Source organism: Gadus chalcogrammus, chromosome 20 (assembly GCF_026213295.1).
Source record: "Gadus chalcogrammus isolate NIFS_2021 chromosome 20, NIFS_Gcha_1.0, whole genome shotgun sequence".
NCBI classification, from domain to species: domain Eukaryota; kingdom Metazoa; phylum Chordata; class Actinopteri; order Gadiformes; family Gadidae; genus Gadus; species Gadus chalcogrammus.
In genome coordinates this window covers 4,584,783-4,611,356 of record NC_079431.1, presented here as the reverse complement: position 1 = coordinate 4,611,356, position 26,574 = coordinate 4,584,783, and the positions used below count along the sequence as shown (strand labels likewise).

Here is a 26,574-nt window from a genome sequence, read left to right as displayed (position 1 = left end):
GTACCACACACACACACTGCTCCGCCACCGGGTTGAGTACCACACACACACACTCCTCTACCACCATTGAGTACCACACACACACAGCTCCATCACCGGGTTGAGTACCCCACACACACACACACTCCTTCACTCTACAAGAGCGGTGATTACCACACACACACACCGGGCTCACTCGCCCCCTACTCGCCCTTCCCTTCGCAGAAAACGGTGCGAGCCATGTACGACTACGGCGCGGCCGACAACGACGAGGTGACCTTCAAGGACGGCGACGTCATCGTCAACGTGCAGTCCATCGACGAGGGCTGGATGTACGGCACCGTGCAGCGCACCGGCAAGACCGGCATGCTGCCCGCCAACTACGTGGAGGCCGTCTAGACGCAGAGGCCCCGCCCACCCACCCACCCACCCACCCACCCTCGTTCTCTCTCTCGGGAGTGGGCGAGAGACAGCCACAGGGGGAAAAGCGGATTGGTCAATCCCGCTCGATGTGCTCGCGTTACCGTGGGCAACGAAGTGCAATGTTGTTGTTTGTTTGTTTTTGTTTGGAGGATCTGCTCGCTATGTAATCGTGGTAGTGTTGTATGTGAAGTTAGTTATTGTTTGTATGACTCTTTCCCTTCCTTCCTGTGGATTTGACATGATATAGACACCTGAACGGACAGAAAAGCAGTATAAATAATGAATAAATACAGAGCGTATCGAAATGATATGATAGACTAAAGCGGTAGAAGATGACATGACCCATCTAGGAATAACAATATCACTCATAGTACTGAGGTACTTGTATTGTACTGTTGTATTGTAAAACCACCCTATTTATATAAATCCTATGTTTGTCAAATCGCGAATAGCTCAGACGAACTGGGTTAACGCTGGCAAATCCATATCTAAGGTAGTAGAAGTATGAAACCTGAAGCAAAATGAGTGACCTTAACGTAGTAGAAACGTTGAGTTGATTATGAAGAAATAGAAATATAAACGTGGCGTCTCCAACCCTCTCCTCCACGGTGAAACCAGCCCTTAAGAGTTCTATGAGAAAAGCCTCACTCTTCCCTCCTTCACAGGGCTGGCCACTAGTAGTAAACGTGTGTTTTGTTAAGTCTGGTGAACTCTGTGCCCTTTAATCAGTAGTGAATAAAGCACACCAAGCTCCTGCAATGTGGCGTCTCCTTTTCTACCACCATCCCTCCCTGAACTCCTACCCCCACTCTCATCATGTACGTTTTCAGTGAGACTGATATTTCAGCAGACGGCTGATGTGGACATTGATGCCAGTCCAGGTAAACTTGGCATATGGGGCGAGATTAAAACTCTTTATGTCGACTTCTAAAAACAGGTGCGGCCTCTTTAATCCACACCACAGAATCAGATATGTGGATTTGATCGTTCTACGGTATTAAATGCCTAAACCTTAAAAGAGAGCACAACAATCAACCATACAACAATACGTCCTCATTTGAGTGATTTATTGATAAAAATCCCAGACATTGGAATAATCGAATTATCCGTTTTTGACACTAAAAAGGGAAAATAGGCAAGGCAAATGATAAAATAATTGAAAGGGCAAATTGCAAAATTCTAGCAAGAAATTTACACAAGCGCTGGCGAAGTAGGAGTGGCCATGGATGAGGTGTTAAAATAGAAGCAGCGGTTACCCATAACGAGTACCTATTAATGAACTAAATTGAAAAAACACAAGTGTTGAAGAGGTTGAATGGTAAATGTCAGTTTGTCTGGTAAAGGAAAAATTCCTAGACCGGTTGCGGGGAACGGGGGTAAAACAAAGTGCTTTTTCATGGCCATCACTTCAAACATAGTTGGACACCACTCTTAACTAATCCCTTTTACTTGATATTTACACTAACAAAACAGCCATACATGTGTCAACTCTTAAAAACAATAAAAAAACATTCGAGCCGGTTCAGAACCCCTTGTATGACCTAGCTTCTGACGGACCTAGCTTGAGACGGACCCAGCTTGAGGAGGACCCAGCTTGAGAAGTACCCAGCTTGAGGAGGACCCAGCTTGAGGAGGACCCAGCTTGAGGAGGACCCAGCTTGAGGAGGACCCAGCTTGAGAAGGACCCAGCCTGAGCAGACCCAGCAGTAATGTCATGAGGGGGGGGGGGTTGTCTTTCCGTGTACTGTCGCTGTCGGCCTATCGGCGCGTGCCGTCCATGTGACCCAGGCGGCTCTGGAGCTCCAGCACCACGCTGCGCATCACGCCGCCCAGGGTGTCGTGCAGCCTCACCAGCTGCTCCGCCGTGCAGAGACCCAGCTCCTCAATGCTGGCACTGGAGCTCAGGGCGTCCGCCTGGCAGAGAAGCCCCCCGGGGGAGAGGTGCCTGATGGGGGACTGCGGCACGCTCCGACGGGCCTCCTCCACCTCCACTACCTTCGACTCTTCCAGCTCCTCCATGGCCTCCACAGGCTCCTTCTTTGCCTCCATCTTGTCGGTTGCCGTCTCCACGTCGTGGGTCGACGTCTCCGCAAGGACGCTCTCTTGGTCCGCAGGCTGGTCTTCGTCCACCAACTCTGTGGCTGCAAATAAAAAAAAAACATGCTAAATGTTTTCCTGTGTCGTTTTAATTCTATAGCGTGGAAGCACATCAGGAACAGGGAGGTGATCTGTGATTGGTTATCGATTGGTCATTGATGGTAAACATCGAAGTCGCAGTGTGTAAAGTTTCTAACAATGCGTACTCTGGGTTTCCTGGAGATATCTGCAGTCAATGCTGATCAATAGTGATTTCAAGAAAAACTCATCTTAGAACTGATAGATTCTTTTGTTTTCCTGTAGGGGAAAAGAGGACAATCTTGTCATTGTTTCCTGGTTGGGCTTAATGGGTGTTTTGACTACAGAGCAAATAAGTGGCTGGCAATAATATGAAGACTTTCAGTGTACCCCGTGTTGCTATAGCACACCTTGTAGGACTCGGGAACATTGATGCAAAAGCGCTTGGGAGTCGTACCCTTCATGACACCAGCGGCAACGCGTCTACTGTATAAACCTTGTTGTCTGCATACTAGTTGCAAGTAGGGATGGTGGGGCCCAGTTACAGTGGAGAAGAGACAGTCATCTACCAAAACACTTCCAGGCCCACTCCAGCACGGCAGCTGGGAGGAGAGGGCATCTTGGACAGAACTGATGTATTTAAAAACGAAGAAATCCTGGACAGCCCGTTCCCCCCCCCTCTTTGATTACAACAATCTTACTATCGAATAATCCCACACACGCCGTCAGTCAGTCAATACTAGTTTGCGTCGTGCAGCCAGTTAGAGAGGACAGAACACAGCTATTGAGTTTCCTCATTCTGAAAGTCTCCCGCATAATAACCGAGACTCACCGAGGGTCTCGTGAGGGGTCTTGCCATCCTCCTCCTGGTTGAGTGAAGTGTTGGTCTCCTCCGGTTCAGAGGAGGACATCATCTTCTCCATCTCCTCGAAGCTCTTCAACTCATCCCCAAATCCTCGCATCTTACGCTGCCGGGAGAATGGTTCAAAGTTAAAACACGGTGTAAAATGTACAAAAGAGCAGTTGAGCAAATAGTTCTAATCTTTAAGGAAAGTTAACAAAATTAAAAAAAAAAAAAAAATGTGAAGCCGTTTCCAAATCCGAAACCCACATTGACAGTAACCCACGGTGCATTCTTTTTTTTTAATGCAGCATGCAGCTACTCTTAAAAGGGCAAACCTGTGCCTCATAAAGCTGAAGAGCCTTCTTGACGTTGGCGATCTTCGGCGAGCGAATGGGCAGAGTCTTGATGTCGAGGGGCTTGAGTGAACTCAGGTCCCCCACCGTCCGGATGTTCTTGGCCCTCACCAGCTGACCAAACCCACGGGGCCTAGCAGGCGAAAATAAGGAGAGTTGCAGGTAAAATAAAAAAAGGTAAAAAACGTATCGTTAGAAATCGGTAGCATATGCATTTTTTGCATACAGCTTATTCACGCTGGAAGCTACACACACACAATGTGCCTTTCCGATCGTCTACAGCAACATAAAGCATGGATATAAAAACATACAAATTTAGCCTTTACATCATGCCACAATTTTTCTGACGATGAGATACCAAAGCAATTCATTTGCTCACCACATGTTGGTGGAAATCAGAGGAAGCACAGCCTCTATGGGTGCAGAGCAGCAAACCAGTGAAGGGAAGACACAGTCCTTGGGAATGGCCCTAGGCTCCTGGCTCATCTCAGACATCTGGATGGCAGCGGGGGAAACAAGGTGATGGCAGAAAGTAAGTATGGCAGTAGGGCTGCGCGGTTATAAGAATATAATGTAGCGGGCCAGTGGGTGTGGGGTTTCCACGCTACCAAGTCGGATAGATAAAATGTCACAAAACAGAGTAGTTCAAACGCAGAACGGTTTATTTACCGAGTAAACAAAACCAGGGTGGGAAAAGGGTCATCCACCTCCTTTATGCTCCAGTTCAATGTCCGTCCAACACCTTCCACCTGTCTCTCTCTCTCTCAGGGCGTACCACCCTGCCAGGCGATCACACAGATACTGCCTGCCCTCTGCTAGCCCTAGCTTCTCTTCCAACTCCAACCTTCCCTGTCTGTCGTTTGCTACCTCCTTTAAGCCCAAGCACCCCTGCTTAATGATCCCCAGGCTCATTAAGCCTGGGGAGTCCATATATGGCTTGGGGGTGGAGCCAGCAGGTTGCCAGACCTACCACTCCCCTCACTCCTCCCTGGCGTCTGCCACAATATATATCATAATCACGATTATTTTGGTCAACATTGAAATCACGATTGTTTTTGCGTTTGAACAAAATTATGCATTTATTGAGCATTTCTCGCCCAAATATAACAAATTAGAAGTTTAAACTTTCCCTTAAAAAATAAAACAAAATTTGAAATTTAGAATTTTCAAATAATGTACAAATATGTAATCAGCTGCAATTTCTATAAAACATTAATGAATAAAATAAATAAACCCAAAATTGAAAACCAAATTCGACCCCGTCTCTCCATCTGCGAACAGTTTACCACAGTATCAGCGTGCAGTGCAGGACGGACGTACCAGACATTTCTTGGAGCTCTTGTACCCGGAGCTATGGAGGTTCCTCGGACTAAGGACCAGCAGTCCCTTGGTTGGCGTGGTGACGTACTGCAACACACGATCGATCCTAGTTAGTGCCGGGGTTTCAACTGCCAACAACATTTTGCCAACGACGGAAATCCCGTTTTTCTAGATGTGTGCTTTAAATGTGAGCTCTTCTTCTGATAATAACCTTAGACTGCGGGATGGCGCTGTTGGATTTGAACCGTTTGGGCGAGCTGGTCCTGACGACGGGACTGCGTCGGTCGATGTCGTCGGCCAGTTCCTGGTGCTGGATGGGGTTGGCGAATGACACGCGCCTGGACTGTGGACAGGTAAAGGAACTGGTTAAAAATCTGTCGCTGACCCCATGCATCTGATTATACTGTTTGATAAAAAGACAAATGAGACACTAGGGACCACCAAGTTGAAGGAACGCTAGGGCTGCTCGATTAGGAAAAAAACAACATGTTTTTTCATACTTATTCATTTTGGTCAATGTTGAAATCACTATTATTGAAATGATTATTTCTGAATTTGGAAACATTATGCATTTATTCAACATTTCTCAAAAAAATAATAAGAGCACTTTGAAAAATGTCCCCTTAAAAAATATAAATAATGCATTTATGCTATTTCTAAAAAACATTTAATTTAAAAATAAATAGAAAATTAACTTTTCAACTCGATAATATTTATTTGGAGATCTTTGACCAAAAAATTTGATTAATTGAACAGCCCTTTGATTAATTGAACAGCCCTAAGAAACGCTGTGTTGCAGTTACCTTGACCAGAGGCGAGATGGCGGCGTCCTCTTCCAGCGCCCTCTTCTGGGCCTTCTTGAGGATACTGGAGGACGGGGAGGCCGAGGGCGACCAGGTCCCCCTGGTCCTGCCACTGGGGCTCTGAGTGACCTCCAGTCCCAACCCAACCTCGGGGGTCAAGCGCTTTGCAGGAGAAGAGTGATTGTCCTCTTTGGCGGCGTGCGTCGAGTTCCACAGGGAGGATGTGCCTGGTTCCTCCTCCGCTACTTGAGGACATGGAATAGCTTGTGCTGCCCTGACTTCATCCTGGACACTCGTCGTGGCTTCAGCCAACCCCGCTGGGTCTTCCCGTGAGCTGATCTGGCCCACCTCCTGTTCAACTACAAGTATATCTAGGGCCTTTTGAGGTGCGCCCTCGTCCTGTTTAGCCGGGGTGGAAGCGGCGTCCTCGCCACCTTTGCCGTCTGCCGGTACTCTGGATGGTTCCGAAGAGTTCGCCTGTGGTACTTTCGCAATGACCTCCTCTTGCGCCGGTTGAGCCACATGTTGACCCTTCTCCTCTGAGGAGCCAGAGGCCGACGAGCTCTGGTTCGCAGTGGCCTCGCTGGACGCCGCCGGCGTGGAACAATGGTCTGCAAGAGCAGACGACAGATCCGTAGCGTCGGTGAACACCTCGTCGTCACCATCATCCTCGTCCTCATTCGAGCTGGCGTTTGTGGCCGAGGTGGGCGCAGCGGAAACAGGGGGTAGAAGAACGTCCTGAGAACATTCTGTTATTGTATCAGTGGACTCGCAGTCCAGAGGAACCTGGTCCGAGGGGTCCAGCTTTGCTTGAGAAAGCCTCTGCTCGCAGTCTTCTTGAGATGGAGCAATTAGTGACAACTTGCACTTCAAGTCTGTGTTGGGAGCAATGGGATTTGTGTTCTCGGTTCCCGCTTTCTCTGGGACTTGCTCCAGGGCTACAATCGGGATAACCCCCACCTCACATTGCTGCTCGAGTTCCGTGAAAACCAATGGCACCCTTGAAAGTGAGATTAATGCCTCCTTCTGCGATTGCAACAGAGATTTGGTTTTCGAGGGGCTTATTGTGGGTGTGCCCTGTGAGGGATCACTTTGAGAGGTTTCAGAGGCATCGTCCATGGCTGCGCTCTGTACAGTTAAAGGGCTTGGCACCAGAGGGGCCTTATGATATCTGATTTTCTTTTTCGAGGGAGGAGACTCTATAGTCTCGGAGGATTCTGATTCTGAGTTCTCATTGTTGGCCAGGAGGGCTAGGGATGACCTCCGTCTTGGATATTTGCCCCGGCCTGAGTTTGGTTTACGGGCTGCCAAGGCAGCCTTATCCAGGGAGGAGAAGATGGTTTGGGAAACCTGCTCCCCAGGCGGCAAGCTGCTTCTGGTCCTGGTTCTGACAGCAGAAGGGGACGCCTGAGCCTCGGCATCCAGTTCGCTTTCGGTTAAATTTTGGCTTTTCTCAGCAGCCTCAAGTGACTGTGCGGAGGCCTTGCCCCTTCGCCTGAGTCTGTTCTGCAGCTGGCTGCCGGAGGAAGACAGAGTGAGCGCTTGAGAGTCTTCCTGGTTGATTGAGTTGGCTGCACCGGCCCTTCTCTTGTCCTCATCAGTCGATGACCCACTCAAGCCCTCTACTAACAAGCTAAGTTCACTGCGACGTGGTTTGGGCTGGCGGTCCGTCGGGGAGGGCAGTGCAGCAGTCTCGGGCGCAGCAGGCGCCTGGGATGCAGCAGGCGCCACGGTTGTAGCCTCCTCGGGTGCAGCGGGTGCCTCAGATGTAGCCTCAGGTGTGGCGTCCTTGGGTACAGAAGTCTCGGGTGCAGTAGTCTCGGGTGCAGCAGTCTCGGGTGCAGCAGTCTCGGGTGCAGCAGTCTCGGGTGCAGAAGTCTCGGGTGCAGAAGTCTCGGGTGCAGAAGTCTCGGGTGCAGCCGTCTCGGGTGCAGCCGTCTCGGGTGCAGCCGTCTCGGGTGCAGCAGTCTCGGGTTTAGCCTCCTCGGATACAATAGTTTCAGGTGTAACTACCTTGCATGTAGAAGTCTCGGGTGCAGCAGGCGCCTCAGCTGAAGCCTCGTCGGGTGCAGCCTCGTCGGGTGCAGCCTCGTCGGGTGCAGGCACTTGAGATGCAGGCACTTGAGATGCAGGCACTTGAGATGCAGGCACTTGAGATGCAGGCACTTGAGATGCAGGCACTTGAGATGCAGGATTCTCGGGTGCAGGCGCCTGGGGTGCAGGCTTCACGGGTGCAGGCGTCACGGGGGCGCTCAGGGAGGCCATGGCCTCAACCTTCCCAGCATGTCTCTCAGGCTCAAACTCCTCAGAGTTACTGATAACTGTAGTCTTTGCGTCTGGCATTTCCTGGGACTGGCTTTCATTCTGAGAGTGTGGGGGCGCTGGAGAGCCCGTTGGTGGTGGCGGCTCGTGTATTTTGGGAGCACTAAGCTTAGGGTATACGGGTGGTTTCTCCGCCGCCAAGCCTTTAGCCTGCTGCTTGGCCGTCGCAGGCTTTTCAGTCTCTGTGGCAACTGCCTTCTTCCGTAGACTCCGCCTTGCCTGGCTGTCTGAATCAGTGTTCGTTTCTGGCTGAGAGTCCGTTTGGCTGTGCTCGCCTCCTCTGGCACTTCTCCTCCGGGGCTTCTCCTCCTCCGAGCCGAGCAGATATGATGACTGGCTGTACAACGCCGTCTTACGGGAACCCCTGGCCGGTAAATCGGATTGAGACAACTTTTTCTTGTCAATCCGAGGACTCTTCCTCAGCCTTTCTTCGCTTTGGTTTGCCTCGGATGTGGCCAGTCTCCCCCGCCTGCCAGACCTGCTTTGTGGCGACAGGTCATCCGCCTTATTTGCGGTGACAGAACCAGTCCTGCCCTTGTAATCCAGGGAGTTTTTATCCTTCTTCTTATTCTTCTTCTTCTTCTCCTTCTTCTCCTTCTTCTCCTCCTCCTCATCCTCTGAGCATTGTCCTGGCAACCGAGGGCGCACCCTGATGCGCCCAGACCGCCTGGATGCATCTGCAGAGATGGATTGGGAATTGTTGGCATCTTCCTGAGATCCATCAGACTCTACAGTCTCTTGATTGGTTCCATTCGATTCCTGCTCCTCTGGAGCTGCACCACCATCCGATTCTTCCTTAGTCCTTCCGGTTGCGCTCTCGTCCCCGGAAGTAGCCTGTGTGTCAGGGATAACATCGTCCTCGTCTTCTGTTCCGCCACTGGAATGCCTCTTGGCAGGGTTTTCCTCCAGCTCGCTGCTCGTTTGGTCCGAGTCAGTGCTGTCCGGTGGCGAGCTAGACTCTGCGGGCCGGAGTGTCTCCGACAGCTTGGGCTCATCCCCGCTCGGTGAGGATGTCTCCGACACCATCGGCTCAACCCCGCTCGGTGCGGATGTCTCCGACACCAACGGCTCAACCCCGCTCGGTGAGGATGTCTCCGACACTATCGGATCAACCCTGCTCGGTGAGTAGATCTCCGACAGCTTTGGCACATCCGCGCTCGGTGAGGAGATCTCCGACGCCATCGGCTCATCCCTGCTCGGTGAGGAGATATCCGCCTGGGCGGGGCTCACTTTGTCTTTGGCGGGGCGTGTGAGGCGCCCCGTGAACTTGGTCACCTGGATGGGGCTGGCGGCCTGGCCTTCCACATATTTCTCCAGGGTGATGAAGGACTGCCTCCTGCTGTTGGGCTTCGGAGGGGTGCCAGAGACCAGGTCCGAGGAGCCGGAGACGTCAGCGCTGGCGCCCTCGTTGGGCTCCGGGTTTTCTTGGGCGTCCTGCATGGACACGTCGGCCGAGTCCGGGATCACCCCCCCCTCCTGCTCGACCACTGCAGGGTCCTTGTTTTTTGCGGCGCCCGGACTGGTGTAGTCCTCAGTGTCCTTGTATAGAAGGTCCGATTCTCCCTCGACTTCCATTTCATCAACCTGGAATGTAATCAGGATTGTATTCATAATCAGAACTTTAAGGGCAATTAAAAGTAATGAATCAATCTTTCCGAGGCTTTTAGATTTTAAACGAATCTGTAAGATTTAGTTTTTCTCTGATTCCAAATGTTTACTCGTTAGTTGCTCGGTATATTGGCTCATAACTTCAAGATTATGAAATCATATGATACTCTGAAAGAATAACTACCGATAGGTCCACGGTAAGGTTATTTGGCTTTTTTCGATTAAAACATTGGTTAGGGTTGACCTTAAGGATTTTAGTACCTTGACAGGGGACTCGGCACTTTTGGGTTGTTCCGCAATTAACTTCTCTCTGAGGGTGAAAATAAGTTAGAGTTTCACTCAAAGCATCTACAAGGGAGTTCACAGATTTAGCATTTGTGCGGTTTGCGTGAACTAACGTGGAATCCTCTTGGCTCTGGGTGTACTGGGTGAAGGCCGTGGTGTCCAGGGAAGCGTCCAGGTTGTTGTACATGGCAGGGAGGTCCCCCCTGTTGGACCGACAGAAAACAACGGCTCTGCGTTAGAAACACAACGCGTCTACTACACAGAAGTACATATAGCGTGAGGGACCGGGCGCGTGACTCACCTTTTGGTCCTCTTGACCTCCTTCTGGTGCTCCGTCAGCACGCGCTCCTTGTTCTCGGGGGGAATGAACACAAAGTCGGTGGAGGCTTCCTCCTCCAGCACCCCCCTGGGGGGGGGCTTGGGAGAGCCGAAGTCCAGCTTGGTCTGCCGGGACAAGGGGAAAAAAATATATATATATATCCATTGCTCTCTTTTCTGGTGGCATGCGGCCCAAAAGGTACAGCGGGTTGACCGGAAGGTTGCTAGACTGCTGTGGGTCGAGTGTTGGCGGTGTCCCTGAGCAAGACACCTTACCCAAACTGCTCCTGACGGGCGGGCTGTCAGACACCGCTGTCGGTGTATGAATGTGTGCATGAATGGGTGAATGTTAGGCAATATTGTAAAGTGCTTTGAGATGCCACTGGTTACTAAAGCGTTCAATAAATGCAGTCCATTTATTTACCCTTTTCGTTAAGATGGACGCAAGCCTCGTAGGAAACAACCAATGAGATTGTACAAAATAAAAAAAATTGGATTCAAATCAAATGAATTACATAGAGAAAAAAAAGAGGTACATTTCTCATTTTAAATCAAAAATGTCCGTATCCTGGGCGTCCCGGGTAGAGCGTGTACCATATAGGCTCAGTCCTAAAACGCAGCGACCCTTGTTCGAGTCCTGCCCGTGGTCATTTGCTGCATGTCCTCCCCTCCATCTCCCATACCTTCCTCTCTATCTCACTATAATCAAAAATAAATCTTTAAAACATGTCCGCATCCTTACAGAGACGGGTTTGGCGAGGGACTTGGCGCTCTGGTCCTTCAGCTCCGCAGCCCTGCCCAGCAAGGAGTCCCTCTTCCCCGCAGACGGCATCTGCACACCGCTCAGCTTGGTGTCCAACTGCGAACAGTCGCTCTGCAGCCAAACAAACATACTCAGGTTCCACAACCAACAGGAACTAGAAAATGCTTTTCCTGCAGAAAATGTGCTGAGTGCTGTAGTACAATGTGAGGTTGAAAATATGTTTTAATAAAGCCACATAGATTAAGACGTAAACAAACGTTAAATGGCTTAAATCAAGTGAAGGGATTTGAACAGTTCAAAATTATAAGTGGAGTAAACAATCTAAACATGCCCACCATTTAAAATAATGTCAATGGTTGGAAACAAATAAATTGACAGCTGAATGAAAAGTGCAAAGCATTGCGTAATAATGCAGAAATGTATAAGGAATTGAACTGAAGAATCTGAAAGACGCTGAATTGCATTATCTGAAGGAGAAAAGTGCTGAAATTCATTGTTACAAATGCTGGAAGCTAAACTGTAATACTGTCAAAGCTGGAAGATAATAGTAGTACAAACGATATGCCATATGAAAGGTATGGTATTGATTGATGTTTGCACCAGTTTTTTTTAAAACCAGCTGAAATTGTACTTTGCCACTTATAACCAACGAGAACAACCTTTAAAAATAAAAAATTAAGTAAACCCACCGAATACGGTCCGCTGTGCTCCTCAGACACCGCAACGGCCTCAAAGCCCGGCAGGATGATGGGGGTCTTCCTCTTCACCTGGCTCAGGACCGGCCTGCGAGAGAGCAACCGTTACACAGCACGTTAAACGCTACGAAACGACGCATGTTAAAGGTGACACCTTTAACTCCAGGTGTGAGTGTGATTAGCCATTAGAAGCCGTTTAGAAAATCATCCTCTTCTGACATCACTAGTGGGCGTATCCCTCGAGACGTACGACGGATAGATGAGCAACGTTTGCTGCAGTCCACTGGGAGGCTAATGGACTGATCTACCCAGCATGCATCTAGGTGGACACGCCCACTTGTGATGTCAGAAGAGGCCGTGACGTGTGATTAGCCGTTACAAGCCGAAACGGCTTGTAACGGCTAATCACACTCAGACCGGGTGGCATAATAGGTCCCCTTTAAGGCTACGAAACAAACAACGCATGTTCAAAACAGGTCAGGTCACGCCCAGGAGAACGGGACCGAACGGGGGCTGGTCTTACTTCAGCTCCTCAGGGTAGGCGAGGCTGGACGCCTTGGCGAAGGTGGCGTTCCAGAAGTGCGTGGCCTGCGTGCGCAGGGCCTTGTTCTTGTGCGGGAAGGCGACGCAGAGCAGGGGGGCGAGGTAGAGCAGAAGCTGGTCGTCGTAGTCCAGCGTGGAGCGGCTCTGAAGGTGGCCCAGCAGCTCCACCAGGAGCTTCTCCAGCTACAGCCGGGGACCAGAGGAGGGCAACAACTCAGCAACGCACTAATCCAGATATGGGCCATCACATACGATTACAATTTGGGGGAACCCCACTTCATAAGTCAGAGTAAGAGTAGATGTTTACTGGGCTTTTTGAGGTGGTAATATCTTAAGTTATTGTCAACATTCAATGCCATAGTATCATCGTTACTCAGTAAGTCCGCATTTGGCGAAACACGTGTAGAGACATTGTTTTGCCAGACTCGGCCAACCAGTTTGTGAACATGCTCCTAAACTGGTGTACGTTGTGATGTCGAGGTAACTTTTCTGCTACTAAACACTCGTTTGAACACGCCTAAAGACGCCTTAACACGAGCACTGGTGAGCTGACAAAAAATAAATAAAAATCAAGGCAGGAAAAACATCTTGACATGGACATTAACAGGCGGCATGGGGTCTTAGCAAACCGGCCAAATCCTTCAACACTCGCATTGACTGCAATGACCTACATTTCACACTCCCGATCCTTTAACCCTTAAGCACTATCAAAAATCCCACCTTCGTCACCAGCTGGGAGGAGAAGGCAGGGGTCCCGCTGGTGGTGGTGGCGGCCCGTCTGTAGAGGACGGCGAGGTGCGGAGCCAGGGAGCCCAGCGCCACCCGGAGGGGCGTGGCCTGAGCCAGGCTGTTGAAGAGCGTGGACAGGACGGAGGCCAGCGGCAGCCCGGTGGAATCCGAGGGGCCCGCGGCGGCCAGAAAGGCCTCCAGGGCCTGGATCAGGAGGGCCTGGAAGGCGGCGAGGTTCCCCAGGGCCTGGCTCCTCTTGCGGGTCCAGTTGACGGGTGTGCAGGGGGCTGATGGGGGGGGGGGGGGGGGGCACATTTACAGTTGACTCGGTGACGAGCAATGTATCCTGGCAATTCAGGGACTTGAGCTAGATATTAGAATGCATTTCACCTAATGTACATATTTTTTCGATATGCAACATGACTGTACCCTACTATGCATTTCTGTTCGGTTGTACCCCGTTATCTATTTGTATTCCAATTGTTTAATCTTGAACAGAGCACATTTCCATCAGGATGACTACTTGGCGCTCTGAATCTGAACCGTTACACGCACAGAGGAACGAACAAAACCTACACTTGGTCTTCTGCTGAAACGTGGGCGTGTACGGAGAGAAGTCCACACACTCCACCATGACCTGCAGCATACCGGAGACGGCGTCCAGTGTGGCAGGGCGCTGAAAGACACGCACATACCCCCCCGTGTTACAACCTCCTCGGGAAGGGGGGGCCGATCCCCCGCCCTTCCCCCGCGTCCCCTAGTGTAACCTCGCTAGCCCCGCCCCGAGACTCACAGCCAGCGTGTCTGCGTTGAGGAAGGCGGCCATCCTGACGCACAGCTCCTCGCAGGACACGTTCTCCTCCGCCGTGAGCACCAGGGCCGAGCAGCGGGCGAACACCCGGTACAGCTTGGACCACGTCGACAGCAAGGACTTCTGGGTCATCTGTGATGGGAGAAGCCGGGGGGGGGGGATTTTAGTGAACAATACTGATATAGAGTGGCATGTGGCTCAGGAGGTACAACGGGTTGTCTGGTAACCGGAAGGTTGCTAGTTCGATCCTCTGGCTCGAACTAGCAACTCGCTCGATCCTCTGGCTCGAACTAGCAACTCGCTCGATCGTCTGGCTCGAACTAGCAACTCGTTCGATCCTCTGGCTCGAACTAGCAACTCGCTCAGGTGTCCCTGAGCGAGACGCCTCACCCTGACAGAGCGCCAATACTCCCGGTGAGCTGGCTGTCGCCTGCCGTGGCCGTCACCGCCGTCGGTGTGTGAATGTGTGCATGAATGGGTGAATGTGAGGCAATGTTGTAGAGCGCTTCGAGTGGCCACTGGTTAGACCGGCGTTGTATAAACGCAGGCCGCAGACCATACAAGAGATCAAGGTCATCAAGGAGGCCGAACGAGGCTCTGCTTGGCGACGCCGTTCAGAGCCAGTTGAGGGGCTACGGAGCTCGGCGGGTGGGCGGTGAGGCCCGAGTGTGACACCGGGACCCACCTGGGGGAGAGGGTCGACCAGCAGGAGGTGTCTGACGGGGAACATGAGGGAGGAGTGGACCGCGCTGAAGTCGTGCTCCAGAGCGTCGCCTTGGTTCACCTCGTTGGACTAGGGAAGGAAGCCGGCGAGAGAGAGAGCGAACTTTAAAAACAAATGGAAAACCTCGTGCAACCACCACAGACAAGCAATCGTTTTCTAATTAATTGTTTGAGAAAAATAACTACAGTTCCAGATACAGTTCCTAAAGGTGACACGTTACACCACCAGGTGTGAGTGTGATTAGCCGTTACAAGCCGTTTTGAAAACCTGCCTCTTCTGACATCGAAGCTGGACGCGTCCACCTAGATGCGTGCCGGATAGATCGGGCTACCAGCCAACCCAGTGGACTGTAGAAAACGTTGCACATCTATCCGTCACAGATCTAGTCGGACACGCCCACTTGTGAGGTCAAAAGAGCCTGATTTGCCAAATGGCTTGTAACAGCTAATCGCCACTCGCACCCGTTTGTGGGAATATCGTTTAGCACATTAAACAGGGCAGCATGGTGGCCCCGACGACCTCGTACCTGGGTGATTGCGTCCGTGAGGGGCGTCACCACGGCGCTCCACATCCGCCACAGATGCTCCTTGCTGGGCACGAAGGAGGCCCTGCGGGCCGCGGCCCCCAGCACCGCCTCGACGAACGCCAGGGACGACGTGGGCCCCGCCAGCCCACACCCCACCAGCGTGTTCAGACACTGGAAGAACCTGAGGACGGGAAGGACCATATACGGTCAGGACACCAACGGCCCATAAACTCTAATGACGGTTTAACGGTCGTGACGTAGCACAGCCATGACCACAGATGGTGACAGCCATGACCATTTATGGTCATACATCGGTCCCATACGATACGGGAAACTGAGCCGTCTCATCTGGCTAGAAACTGGTCCTGGAGAACAAAGTAGATGCATCTTCACCTCTCGTCTTCTGCGTAGGTCGACAGCTTGTCGCTGTTGTAGAGGAGGAGGATGAGGAAGAGTGCTGGGGTACCCTGGGACAGAGAGACGAAGCATTAACTAGGGCTGCTACATTATGAAAAAATTAATAATCATAGTCACGATTATTTTGGTCAATATTTTAATCACGCCCTTACATTGAGCACGTCCATCTTCCCCACTTGGTAGGCCGCGGAGCCCAGCACCCTGGGGTGTATGCCTTTCACCGTGATCTCCAAGAGGACCTGGGAGAGCAAAAGACGGAGGGGGGGGGGGGGGGGGGGGGTTTGAGCAAAGGGACACAGGAAGCGGAACATGCATCGAAAGACTAAACAAGACCGTTGCGCGGAACACAAGAATAGGAGGCGCGTGAACAAAATCTTTCCAGGTGATTCACAACCTAGAGTGGAGCTATCAATGCACCTTTATTTGTGTGGCACTTTTCCTGCAAGCAAATTTAACACAAAGCGCTGAATACAACCCACCCCTCCCACGACACACCAAGAGATATTCACACATGTAAAAACAATCCTACATCCATACCCAAAGCAAAAACTTAATAAAAATAAATAAAAGTTTATTTAAAAGTCAGACTAAAAAAGGTAGGTGTTGAGTCTGCCCTTAAAAACACCAGCGCCTCCCTTGTTCCCCCTGATGTGGTCGACCTGGACCAGCGTGGCTCCGGTCTTACCAGGACTCTGCTGGGAGGGAGTGCCTCGGAGGCGGCGATGGTCTGCAGCGCCTGCAGCATCAGGGTCAGCACCTCCGAGCCCTGCCGCTCCTTCTTACTGCTGCTCCCTGAGACAAAAGGCAGAGGAACACACGCACGCCTCAGCCAGAGCTCAGGGGCTAGGGTGCGAACCAAGGAGCCTCCCGGAGTGAGATGGCTAGCTGCCGTCTCCAATGACAACCGCATGGTAGATGGACTGCAGTTATACGGCGCTTTCTTCCAAAGCGCTTTACAATATTCTGACATTCACCCGCCGACGGCGGAGTCAACCATGCAAGGCGACAGTCGGCTCGTCGGGAGCAGTTAGGGTGAGGTGCCTTGCTCAGGGTCCCCTTGACACTCGGCCGGGAATCGAACCTCGCGGTTACCAGCCAGCTGGCTCTACCTCCTGAGCTACTGCCACCCAGTAGCATAGTATTGGGAATTTGGGCAAAAGCCTGTGCTAAAAACATACACAAGTAGTGTGTAAAAAATAAGTGTGTGACCAGTGACAGTAGATGGGCATCACCGGGGCCCTGGGAGGCCCCTCAGAGTGTACTGGTCGTCACGGCGACGCAGAGCCACAAACGGGCCCCAGCGCCCCTCAGACTTAAACTGATTAAGATGCTGTAGGGTGGGCCGGGTGAAGCGGGGCGGGGCCGGGGTCTCCGGGCCCCGCCCGTGACAAGGGGCCCACCCAGTGTACTCTGTGTGGCGCTGCTGGGGGGCCGGCCCACTGAGGAGAGCCCACCCGCAAGAAAGCAGCCGCCACAACACACTTAAAAAAACACATGAAACACACTAATCCAAGAGCAGACACAGACACACACAGAGACAGAGACACACAGAGACAGAGACACAGTGAGAGAGAGAGACAGAGACAGTGAGAGAGAGACAGAGACAGACACACACAGAGAGACACAGACACAGAGAGAGAGAGAGACAGAGACACAGTGAGAGAGAGACAGAGACACAGTGAGAGAGAGACAGAGACACACACCGAGACAGAGACACACACCGAGACAGACACACACCGAGACAGACACACACCGAGACAGAGACACACACACACAGAGACAGAGACACACACACACAGAGACAGAGACACACAGAGACAGACAGACAGACAGACTAGTGTGGTGGAGAGGTGGGGGGTTGTTGTGACAGGTGAGTTCATTGAGGAGATAGTCACGCTGTGATTGGTCAGGGATCACTTACCCGAGTCTACTGTGGAGCTGACCAAACTGACCAGGCTCTTCCAGATGAGGACCAGGAGGGGATCTGAGGAGGAAGTGATGTCGTTTAGGTCGAGTTGGTTTAAGTTGCGCTGCTGCAAACGAACAAAGGCTGCAGCTCATCCTGCGTTCAGAAAGAGGCCCTCAGGGTCTACCTGGGGCGTCTGCTCCGACGCTAATGAATCCGTCCGTCACGCTGGAGATAAGCAGGGCGGCGTGCTTGGAGAAGGTCGAGCCCCCCGACAGGAAGGAGTGCGTCAGCGGCTCTGGGGATGAAGAAGAGAATTAATGAAATTGTTGAGTTGAGAAAAAAATATGATAATCCAAGTTACTGGTGGACATCGTCTAAAGAATAACTATTGGACTACTCGTCGATTCTGTGTCTACAGAAAACAAGTCTTAAAAATAAATAGCGGTTTAAAGATTGTTTGTACTGCTTAGAAGTTAATCAAACATAAATCAGAGCAGCAATCAATATTGCACTGGAAAACATTCAAAACACAGCCTTTGTTTGCCACATAAAATAAACGCGGAAAAACATTTAATCTTGATAAATCCCCAAATATTCCAATATATAAAACAGGGAACTGACAGAGAGAGACAGTCAGACACACAGAGGGGGAAAAAAAAATGCCATTCAAGCAACATCTTCAAGTAGGCCGACATGTCCCGTCGCCCTCACCCAGTGTCAGCTGCAGGTTGACCCTCGCTGCAGCGGGAACAACCTCCGGCCCCAGGAAATAGTGCAGCAGCATCTCCAGGCCCAGCAGCTGGATGGGGGGGAAGCTTTGGCCGGCCTGCTGGCTCAGGCTGAGGTTCAAGCGCGGAGTGTTGGCCGGGCTGTTGAAGCACGTGGGATTGCCTGGTGGAAGGATCGAGAAAAAGGATTCAGTCAATCGTCCGTTGCGCGCCCCGGGGAGTGATGTACTTGAATATCAGGGCACTAGGGAGGCTTCCGTCACAACAGGGTGTGCAGGAGGGCCGAAAGAATTAACCGAATTCAAACCGACATCGCGATGTAATAGAACGCGATTTGCAAAATCACAACGACTTCGATTCATGCATCGTGTAATCTCAACACATAGGCCTTGCCTAAAGGAAAGAGCAGGTATATGTTGACCTCTTCCAGTGTTGGTCATACTATAGAATGATTTACAGCATATATAATCGCAACCTTGTTTGAAATAATCGCAATGAGATCATTTCCCCAAATCGTTCAGCCCTAGTGCGCTGGGTAGTCGAACCCGTCAACCGTTTCCCACACGACACCCCAAAACACAGCGATGCCTTGAGCCACTCAGCACCTACTGAAGGACTGCGGCCCATTTGACCATGTCATTAAACGAACAGACCATTATTACGAGAACACGCCACCAAACAAAATAAAACCTGAAAAACAGTGCATCCAGTGACATAGTTGACTGGTTACTGTATTTGTGACCCGGGTAGGACATAAATTAAATTCCAAGGTTCAGCCTCTGGCCAGTTAGGATGGCGTATGGTTAGGACTAGAGCTGTAGCGACGCGTCGATGTAGTCGACACGTCGACGTGTCGACGTCAAAGATTCGTCAACGTCAAATTTCTCCGTCGACGATATTCGTGGACAATGGACAACACAGAGAACACAGTTCGCACTTTTCTGAGTCTGTTGCTTATTTGGATATATGTTTACCGTTTAATGGGAAAGAAGGCTCGTCGCCTTTATTATGTCTGTGGTCGTCGCATGGACTATACGTCATCCAGCTCAGGTTGCGTAGCCGTGCGTGTGCGCGACTGCGCGTGTCGGCTCATTAGCATCTGTACCGTGGCGGCCCGTACCGTAGCAGCACACCTCTCCCAAGTGGCCAAATTGGTCTGGCCTGGCCAGACTGGCCACACTCACACTGGCAGATTTGAGCACGGCTGGCCTTTCATTTTGTATAACAGTGAAACTATTTTATTTATTTTATGTAAAGCAGAAGGTTTTTTACTGTGCAAAACTGTTGTTAAATAAAGTATATTATTAAAAAAAAATTGGTATTTATTTGAGATACATTATGGTTTTTATTAATCGAGCAACAGAAATAGATAACCATCCAATTAGTCATTAGATTAGTCGACTAATCGATGAAATAATCGCCAGATTAATCGTTTAATAAATAATCGTTTACCCCCAGCCCTTTTCGCATATTTCAACATGTTGCACCACACTCGACACAAAAAAGGGCCAATCCTCAAGACCAAGATCATGACAATTAAAAAAAAAAGAAAAAAAAGAAATGAGATTCAGTAAGCTTTGCTACAGCCCACTGTGCCCTCTTCTAACCCGGGGAAGGCGGCAGGTGTTCAGAGTGGACGCGCGGACGTACCGGTCTTTGGAGTGGAGGAGCCCAGGGTGCTGTTCTGCCCCGCGCCTCTCGCTGGGGTCCCAGCCTGGAGGGTGGAGGTGGAGGAGTCTGCCCGGATGGTGCACTGGAGTAAGGGAATGGACACCTAACAGGAAGCGCACATCAAAGAAAACTTTATTCACACTTTTTTTCCATGCAAAACAGCAACACCAAGAGCGTGACAAGACACAAAAAAAAAAAAAAAAAAAAAAGCGTTTCAAACTAGAGTCTGCATGGTGGGCCCCACTGACCTGCTCAAAGTGGGGGCCCAGGTTGGGGCCCAGTCGCACCACCAGGTACCACCACACCTCCAGACGGCTGAGCTGCAGGGCCTCCGTGCGCACGTGGATGGAGAGCAGCGGCTGCAGGAGGAGCTTCATGCGCTTGGCACTGCAAAGGATCTCTGCAGCGGGGGGAAGCGGAATGGAGGGAGAGTGAGGAGGAGGAGGAGGAGGAGGAGGATGCCATCAGCCTGAACCCTAAAGGCTTGCGTCAATGACACTGGCACGCATAAAAGGCACCTATCGCAAAGAGTAGGGGTTTCCCCCGGTGTCCTGGCCCAACCAGGCTCATTCAGTCGGGCCCCCTAATCATCCTCCTCTATAATTGGCTAGCTCATCAATACCCTCGCTCTCCACCTCAAGCTGGTGTGTGGTGAGCGTTCTGGCGCAGATTGGCTGCCGTGCATCACCCAAGTGGGTGCTACACACTGGTGGTGGTTAGTGAGGTCCCCCCTTCACTGTAAAGCGTCTTTGAGTGTCTAGAAAAGCACTATATAAATTCAATCCATTATTATTATTATTGTAATGTTTACACCATTAACAGACCGGATGATAAGTATCGGAACTGGGCAGTGGGACCAATATGGAAATAAGCCTTCAGGCTTTATTGTGTCATCCCTGGCTATTTATGTATTTTAATGCATTAATGTATATACAGAGTGCTGCTCATGTACAATAGTTATGTGAATTGAAGGTGGAGGGCCACGATCAAGTTTTAAATTAAATAGATAGAAGAAAGCTCCCACTGATGGTCGGTAGTTCTCTCTGCCGCTCACCGGGGTTGAGGGCGAAGTTGTCGATGAGGCTCTTCCAGGCGATGAAGGCGATCTTCTTGACGTTGGGCGAGGAGCTGCGGAAGCCCAGCTCCTCCAGGTGCAGCAGGGAGTTGATGAAGGGGCCTCCTCGATGGAGGTGCTGCGGGAGGAAAGAGGAACACGTCTAGGGACCTGCTGGAAACCAGCTTTATGCTGAGTCGGGCCCGTTTTAAATTGTAACTTCGTTACCTTTAATACTTTCCTGTTTAATAAAAACAGATGCACGGTGTTGGGAAGAGGCCATGTTGGCTTCCCTCCTGGGTCTCCCCCCTCAAATAAGTGGTACAACGTTCAATGCGTGTTTGTTTTTGCCTTTTAACAAGAGAGCGTCTTACCTTTCCCAGGAGTTTGACGAATAGAGGCCAGAGTTTGAGCACGTTCACTTCGTTCTTCGACGCAAATAGTTTCTGTAGCTCCGGTACGAGTACCTGTTGCAGCAGAGAGGGAAAGAAGAACGTAAGCACATGAAGTGCACAATTACGCAAGATTGATGTATGAATGTTTAAGTTAAAGTTAAATTGTTACAATCGTGTACATGTCATGAAAACGTGTACAGAGGCTAGCAGCAGCAATGAGGAATACATTAAGTACTTGAAGGCAAAACATGAATAAAAACAGTATACCTGGCATTTATACAATTACTGTAGATCTAAATAGAGATCTGTATACCAAAGAATGTCTGCAGCCATCAATATCGGACCATACTGCGTTAGACAAGACATAGTGATACACGTCATTATAAACAGAGAAAAACAAGATAGAGAATGACACATGTCATATAAACAGAGGAAAAACAAGATATAGGGCGACACGTCATAAAAACTGAGAAAACCAAGATATAGAATGACACGCGTCATTATAAACTGAAAACCAAGATATAGAATGACAGATGTCCTTATAAACAGAAAACCAAGATATAAAATGACACGTCATTATAAACAGAAAACCAAGATATAGATTGACACACGCGTCATTATAAACCCAGAGGCTGGCTGCTCACCGTGGGCATCAGAGGCTCGATGACGGCCGCTACCTCGTTCTGCCGCTCCAGCAGCAGGGGCAGGCCCAGCTCCATGGCCGCCGCCGCCCGGAGACGCACCTTGGAGGCCGAGTGGACCACCATGGGGATGACCAGCTTGGACCAGCGCACCGCCGCCACGCCCATCTGGACCGGGGCCTGCTCCAGCAACCTGGCAACACACACACACACACACACACACGACGATGAACACAACCGCTGTGATCCAGAACTGAATGAGCCGTTTGAAAAATGTCTCCGTTGCAGCCCGTGACAGCCGGTAACAGCAAACGTCGTACAATTATACACATGATCGTACATTTTGTACAATAGAACCTTCTCACAGACGTGTAGGACAAACACAGACGTCACTCATAACAATAATAATCGTGGTTTCTGCTCCTTTATGTACCAGGGGTACCATTAGTACACCTACGGCGCCGTCAACCATGCAGGGCGACGACAAGCCAGCTCGTAGGGAGCAGTTGGGCATCTCGTTATAGGACACCTCAACCTCTGGTTTACCTGATCACCACATTCAAGGCTTCGTGCTCCATCACCAGCGACTGGATGTCCCGTCGGCTCATCACACGCTCGAGCATCTCCAGGAGGGGGTCCACCTAGGGGCGGTCGACGGAAACGGGGCGTCAGTACACACACATCAACGTCGGTATTACATTATCAAGTGACTGTACACACACACACACACACACACACACACACACACACACACACACACACACACACACACACACACACACACACACACACACACACACACACACACACACACACACACACACACACACACACTCTCTCTGAAGATATCAACCATCGAAAGAAGTATATTTCCCTGTATGTAAACAAGCGGTGGGGACTCACTTTCTTGGCCACGACCTCGGAGGGAAAGCTCTGCTTGGAGATTACCCATAATGCCCGGGTGCAGGAGTTTTTATCCGTCGAGGACACAACCAGGGAACCAAGCGCTGATAATATTTCTGAAGCAAAGTTTTCTGGGGGGGGGGGGGGGGGACGACAAAGAAAAAAAGTTGACCTTCTAAAACTATAACCAAATTCCTTGAATATTAAGCCTGTTAAATCATATTTAGACACTGTGCATTATAGATGTTCGGTGTCTAAGTGTTGGTTTACCAGAAACCCCCGAGACAACATGTGCGTGGTACACACAGAAGCCCAGGGCTTGCAAGGCTGCCTGGCTGAGCTCAGGGTTAGGCCCAGTGATGTGGGTCTAGAGAAGAAAGAAACACAAAACACACAAACAACCAATAGTGTCATTCAAACTCCCATCAGCGCAATTGGACGGACAAGCAATAAGCAATAAAGGAAATTCAGAATCAAGAGTACTTTATCCCGAAGGAAATGCTGAAGCCAAGGTTGCCATGCCGAAAATACTAATAAAAAATATAAATAAAGTAAAATATAAAAACACAAAATACAGTTATGCAAATATAAATGTATAAAATGTAGAGAGCTAGATATTTAACCTTTAGGATGACGTTGAGCATGGAATGACGATGATTTCATGAGACATGGGCCAAGGTTGAAGGCATGCTACAACCCAAACAATCTCCGAGCAGTGACTCACCAAGATGGCCTTGCCCAGGCGGGAAAAGTGCTTCTCGACTGCAGGGAGAAACTGCCTTCCTTCCTCTCCGCTGAGACGGCTGTGAAAGACAAAAACAACACGATACAGTACATTAGATACCATGCAGTTCTCACTATCAAGTCGTTGAGCCAACTTCTTATCAGAAGCACCTGGCAGTGAATACTGATCCATGTCATTAAGGATGAGCATCTTGCTCAAGGAGGCCTCCAGGTCAGTTTTGACATCTTCTGTTATTTTTCCCAATGTCATGCCAGTCATGCTTTACGTCTGATAGCAAATTGAGCTGTGCAGCGTCAAGGGGACACTTAAGAACCTATTCTCATTGGCTGTCAGCATTGTCACTCACAGAAATGTACAGTTAGTTCACCGCGTGAGCCAGATGATTCACTATAGAATAGAATTAGATACAACGGTTTATTAAATCCATCCGGTAATGTAATTAGGGGTCCGAGCAGCAAAGCTGCTTGGTCCCCTATCGTTTATTTTTCCCCCCTCAAATTCTGTAAAAGTCATACGGCAACCTATACCGTAAATCGAAAACTCTGGTATGGTTACCAATAACCCCCACTACTCATAAACCCAAATTTGTTTTACCGCACCCAAAGGTGGCGCTATTGTGAAAAATCATGAATTAGGCTTATTTCTCCTCACCAGATTGACCTGGACTCATAATTCTTTCAGAATATTAATCTCTAGAATGAGATGCATTTACAGAACCCTGGGTCTTATGCCTTAAAAATATTTACTTTTCCCACTATTTCATAGAAAAAAAAAAAACTTCCACAGTCTCAACCCATTTTGCCTACATGACCATTTTGTTATTATATAACCACCATACGGCTATCATTAGGTGGATATAACATTAACAGTGCAAATTTTCAGATCTGTACTCTTTAAGAAATCTTTAAGAAAGCCCTTTATTCACTTGAGAAATGTGTGCTTTGAGTTTTCTGGATGTTGTGTGCTTATCAATAGAGTGAGGCTGCAGTTCAGGTTTAAAGTGGAATATCTTTCCTTGAATATGACAATTATATGTTATTTATATATCTTCCATTAGTTTGTCCTTGACTTTTAATTTTGCTCGGGACCCGTTAATCACCCCATGCGGCTATATTTGTTTTTAGTCTGCTGAGCAATTGCTGTAAATAAAAAATATATAAATATAAAAATAAATAAAGTACGCTTGACCCACCGCAGGCCTGTCTTCTAGCGGTGCTGGCCGACGTACGGTCAGTGGGTAGTCATGCTCACATGTCAACAGAGTTCTCTTTACGACAAGTGGGCGGTTGTTGACACAGTGAATCAACACTGCTTCTCAGACTTTGCTTGTGTTAAAGGCTGGCCCTACCTACCTACCTACCTACCTACTACAATATTGAACTCAAACCCAGTACCTTCCAGCCGGGTTATTCAACACCCTAGCCACGCGATATCCTGCAGCCCCACAGCCACAACAGGTGTAGGCTTTAGGAACCACCTACCTGGCTATGGTGAGGTAGACATCGGTTTGCTCTGGCTGTCCCGCGGTGCTGTCCTCTAGGGACTCCAGTAAGGGCAAGAGGCTGGAGCCGCTTTCTGGCGCTGCCGTGGCCATCATTCTCCCCACGCGCAGCCTAGGTAGCGCAAGGGGAAGCACTTCGTTATGTGAACGCATTCAAAGCGCTGGAACGACATACAAAAATAAATACAACTGGTATGGCCTTGGGCAAATCCAATTTCATTTACATACACCTGTATACATAACTAAGGCTTTGGTTACAGTAAGACAAACTGCGGTAGTAGCAGAAGCTGAAGCTAGTAAGAGGGAATATCCTATTGGGGCGATCTATCTGGAATAGTCGTGGATATGGAAATCCACGTATGGCAATAGGAAAACTGCCAAATCCATGATCTAATATCAACTTGTGTCCTGGGGTCGTAAAGCTTACTTTCATAAAGAAAGACCTCTGCAGGAAAAAGCTAATTCAGTGTAATTGAGCATTAATTGCAGGGTTTACCGTCATTGCCTCAGACACACGTCGTTTGGTAACATTACGTTAATGTATGATTATACACAAAGGAGGAGTTGAATGCATTGACTAGTCCCCTAGTGCTAGCAGTAGCATCATGACGATACATGCACATCTGGACTTCCGACCATGCACCCATATGTGTGATCAATGCGTAAATGGAGTATAGCCATAACGGATTAGTTAGCTTAGCTGTTCAGAGCACTACTGTAGTGACTTTGGTTCCAACTAGAGGTAAACATTTCGGCACCATAGGCCAATTTTGACACCCTACACTCGCTGAAAAAAGCATTCACCACAGAAGCCCACCTCACCTCGTTATTTTTTGGGCGGAACACAGAGAGCTGAAATAGTTAACATCCACGCAAGCAGCACACAATGCTAGCGCCAAACTTTGCCTGGTAATAATATGCTGAGAATCTGCTGTTTACCTATTGTTTAATGCTGCTTCTTCTGCGTCTCTATTATTGCTCCCCGCGAAATGCTGGCGCCAAACGACCACGCCGACGTACGAAATCAACTATGACCCCACGTACGTCACATCCCGGACCGCCTACTTTGCCTTTAAAGGATAACTTTAACAGTTGTGTGCAGCATCCCATGCATCTTGAACCACAAAATGCTTTAGCCTTTCTGAAATTCCACCAAGCATTGGTTGGATGGATAATATAATGGATGGATAATACTAATATTAATATTAATACTATAATAGTCAATATGTTATTATTATTATTATTATTATTATTTATAATATATTACACAAACACACTCACTCACACACACACACACACACACACACACACACACACACACACACACACACACACACACACACACACACACACACGTATATCAAAATGTTGTTTTTCCTTAATAGTACTCCAATACAGTAGCGGCGCCAAAGAATTATGATTGCTTGAGCTATGGGGTCTAGATTATCT

The 26,574-nt window shown here is 49.5% G+C and overlaps 2 protein-coding genes across 24 annotated transcripts in view; one reads left to right on the top strand and one right to left on the bottom strand.

Moving 5' to 3' along the window:
• The window catches only part of neb (nebulin), a 62,896-nt gene extending 61,740 nt beyond the window's left edge, over nt 1-1,156 (top strand). For all 22 annotated transcript variants that reach the window (XM_056580094.1, XM_056580093.1, XM_056580091.1 and 19 more), the window contains one exon: nt 205-1,156. In XM_056580094.1, coding sequence (XP_056436069.1) covers nt 205-378 — 174 coding nt within the window. In that variant the 3' untranslated portion in view covers nt 379-1,156. The remainder of the gene's footprint in view (nt 1-204) is intronic.
• rif1 (replication timing regulatory factor 1) lies at nt 1,153-26,149 on the bottom strand. Of its 2 annotated transcripts, none has more exons than XM_056580095.1 (35): nt 26,065-26,149; nt 25,106-25,237; nt 23,604-23,682; nt 23,150-23,246; nt 22,880-23,010; nt 22,523-22,617; nt 21,980-22,169; nt 21,315-21,407; nt 20,941-21,079; nt 20,135-20,286; nt 19,866-19,989; nt 18,199-18,378; nt 17,672-17,782; nt 17,500-17,562; nt 16,264-16,370; nt 15,731-15,817; nt 15,555-15,628; nt 15,162-15,342; nt 14,597-14,704; nt 13,894-14,043; nt 13,677-13,776; nt 13,092-13,387; nt 12,352-12,554; nt 11,823-11,916; nt 11,113-11,244; nt 10,354-10,496; nt 10,166-10,255; nt 10,029-10,077; nt 5,838-9,743; nt 5,246-5,377; nt 5,035-5,121; nt 4,094-4,209; nt 3,697-3,847; nt 3,350-3,485; nt 1,153-2,543 (listed from the first exon to the last, which is right to left on the bottom strand). In XM_056580095.1, exons 2-35 carry the CDS (start codon nt 25,219-25,221, stop codon nt 2,161-2,163), a joined length of 8,295 nt encoding a protein of 2,764 aa, XP_056436070.1. In that variant the 5' UTR covers nt 25,222-25,237; nt 26,065-26,149; the 3' UTR covers nt 1,153-2,160. The 2 variants fall into 2 exon arrangements, with proteins under 2 accessions (XP_056436070.1, XP_056436071.1); XM_056580096.1 differs by lacking the exon at nt 26,065-26,149 and adding an exon at nt 25,948-26,057.
• Nucleotides 26,150-26,574: the final 425 nt, after the last annotated feature.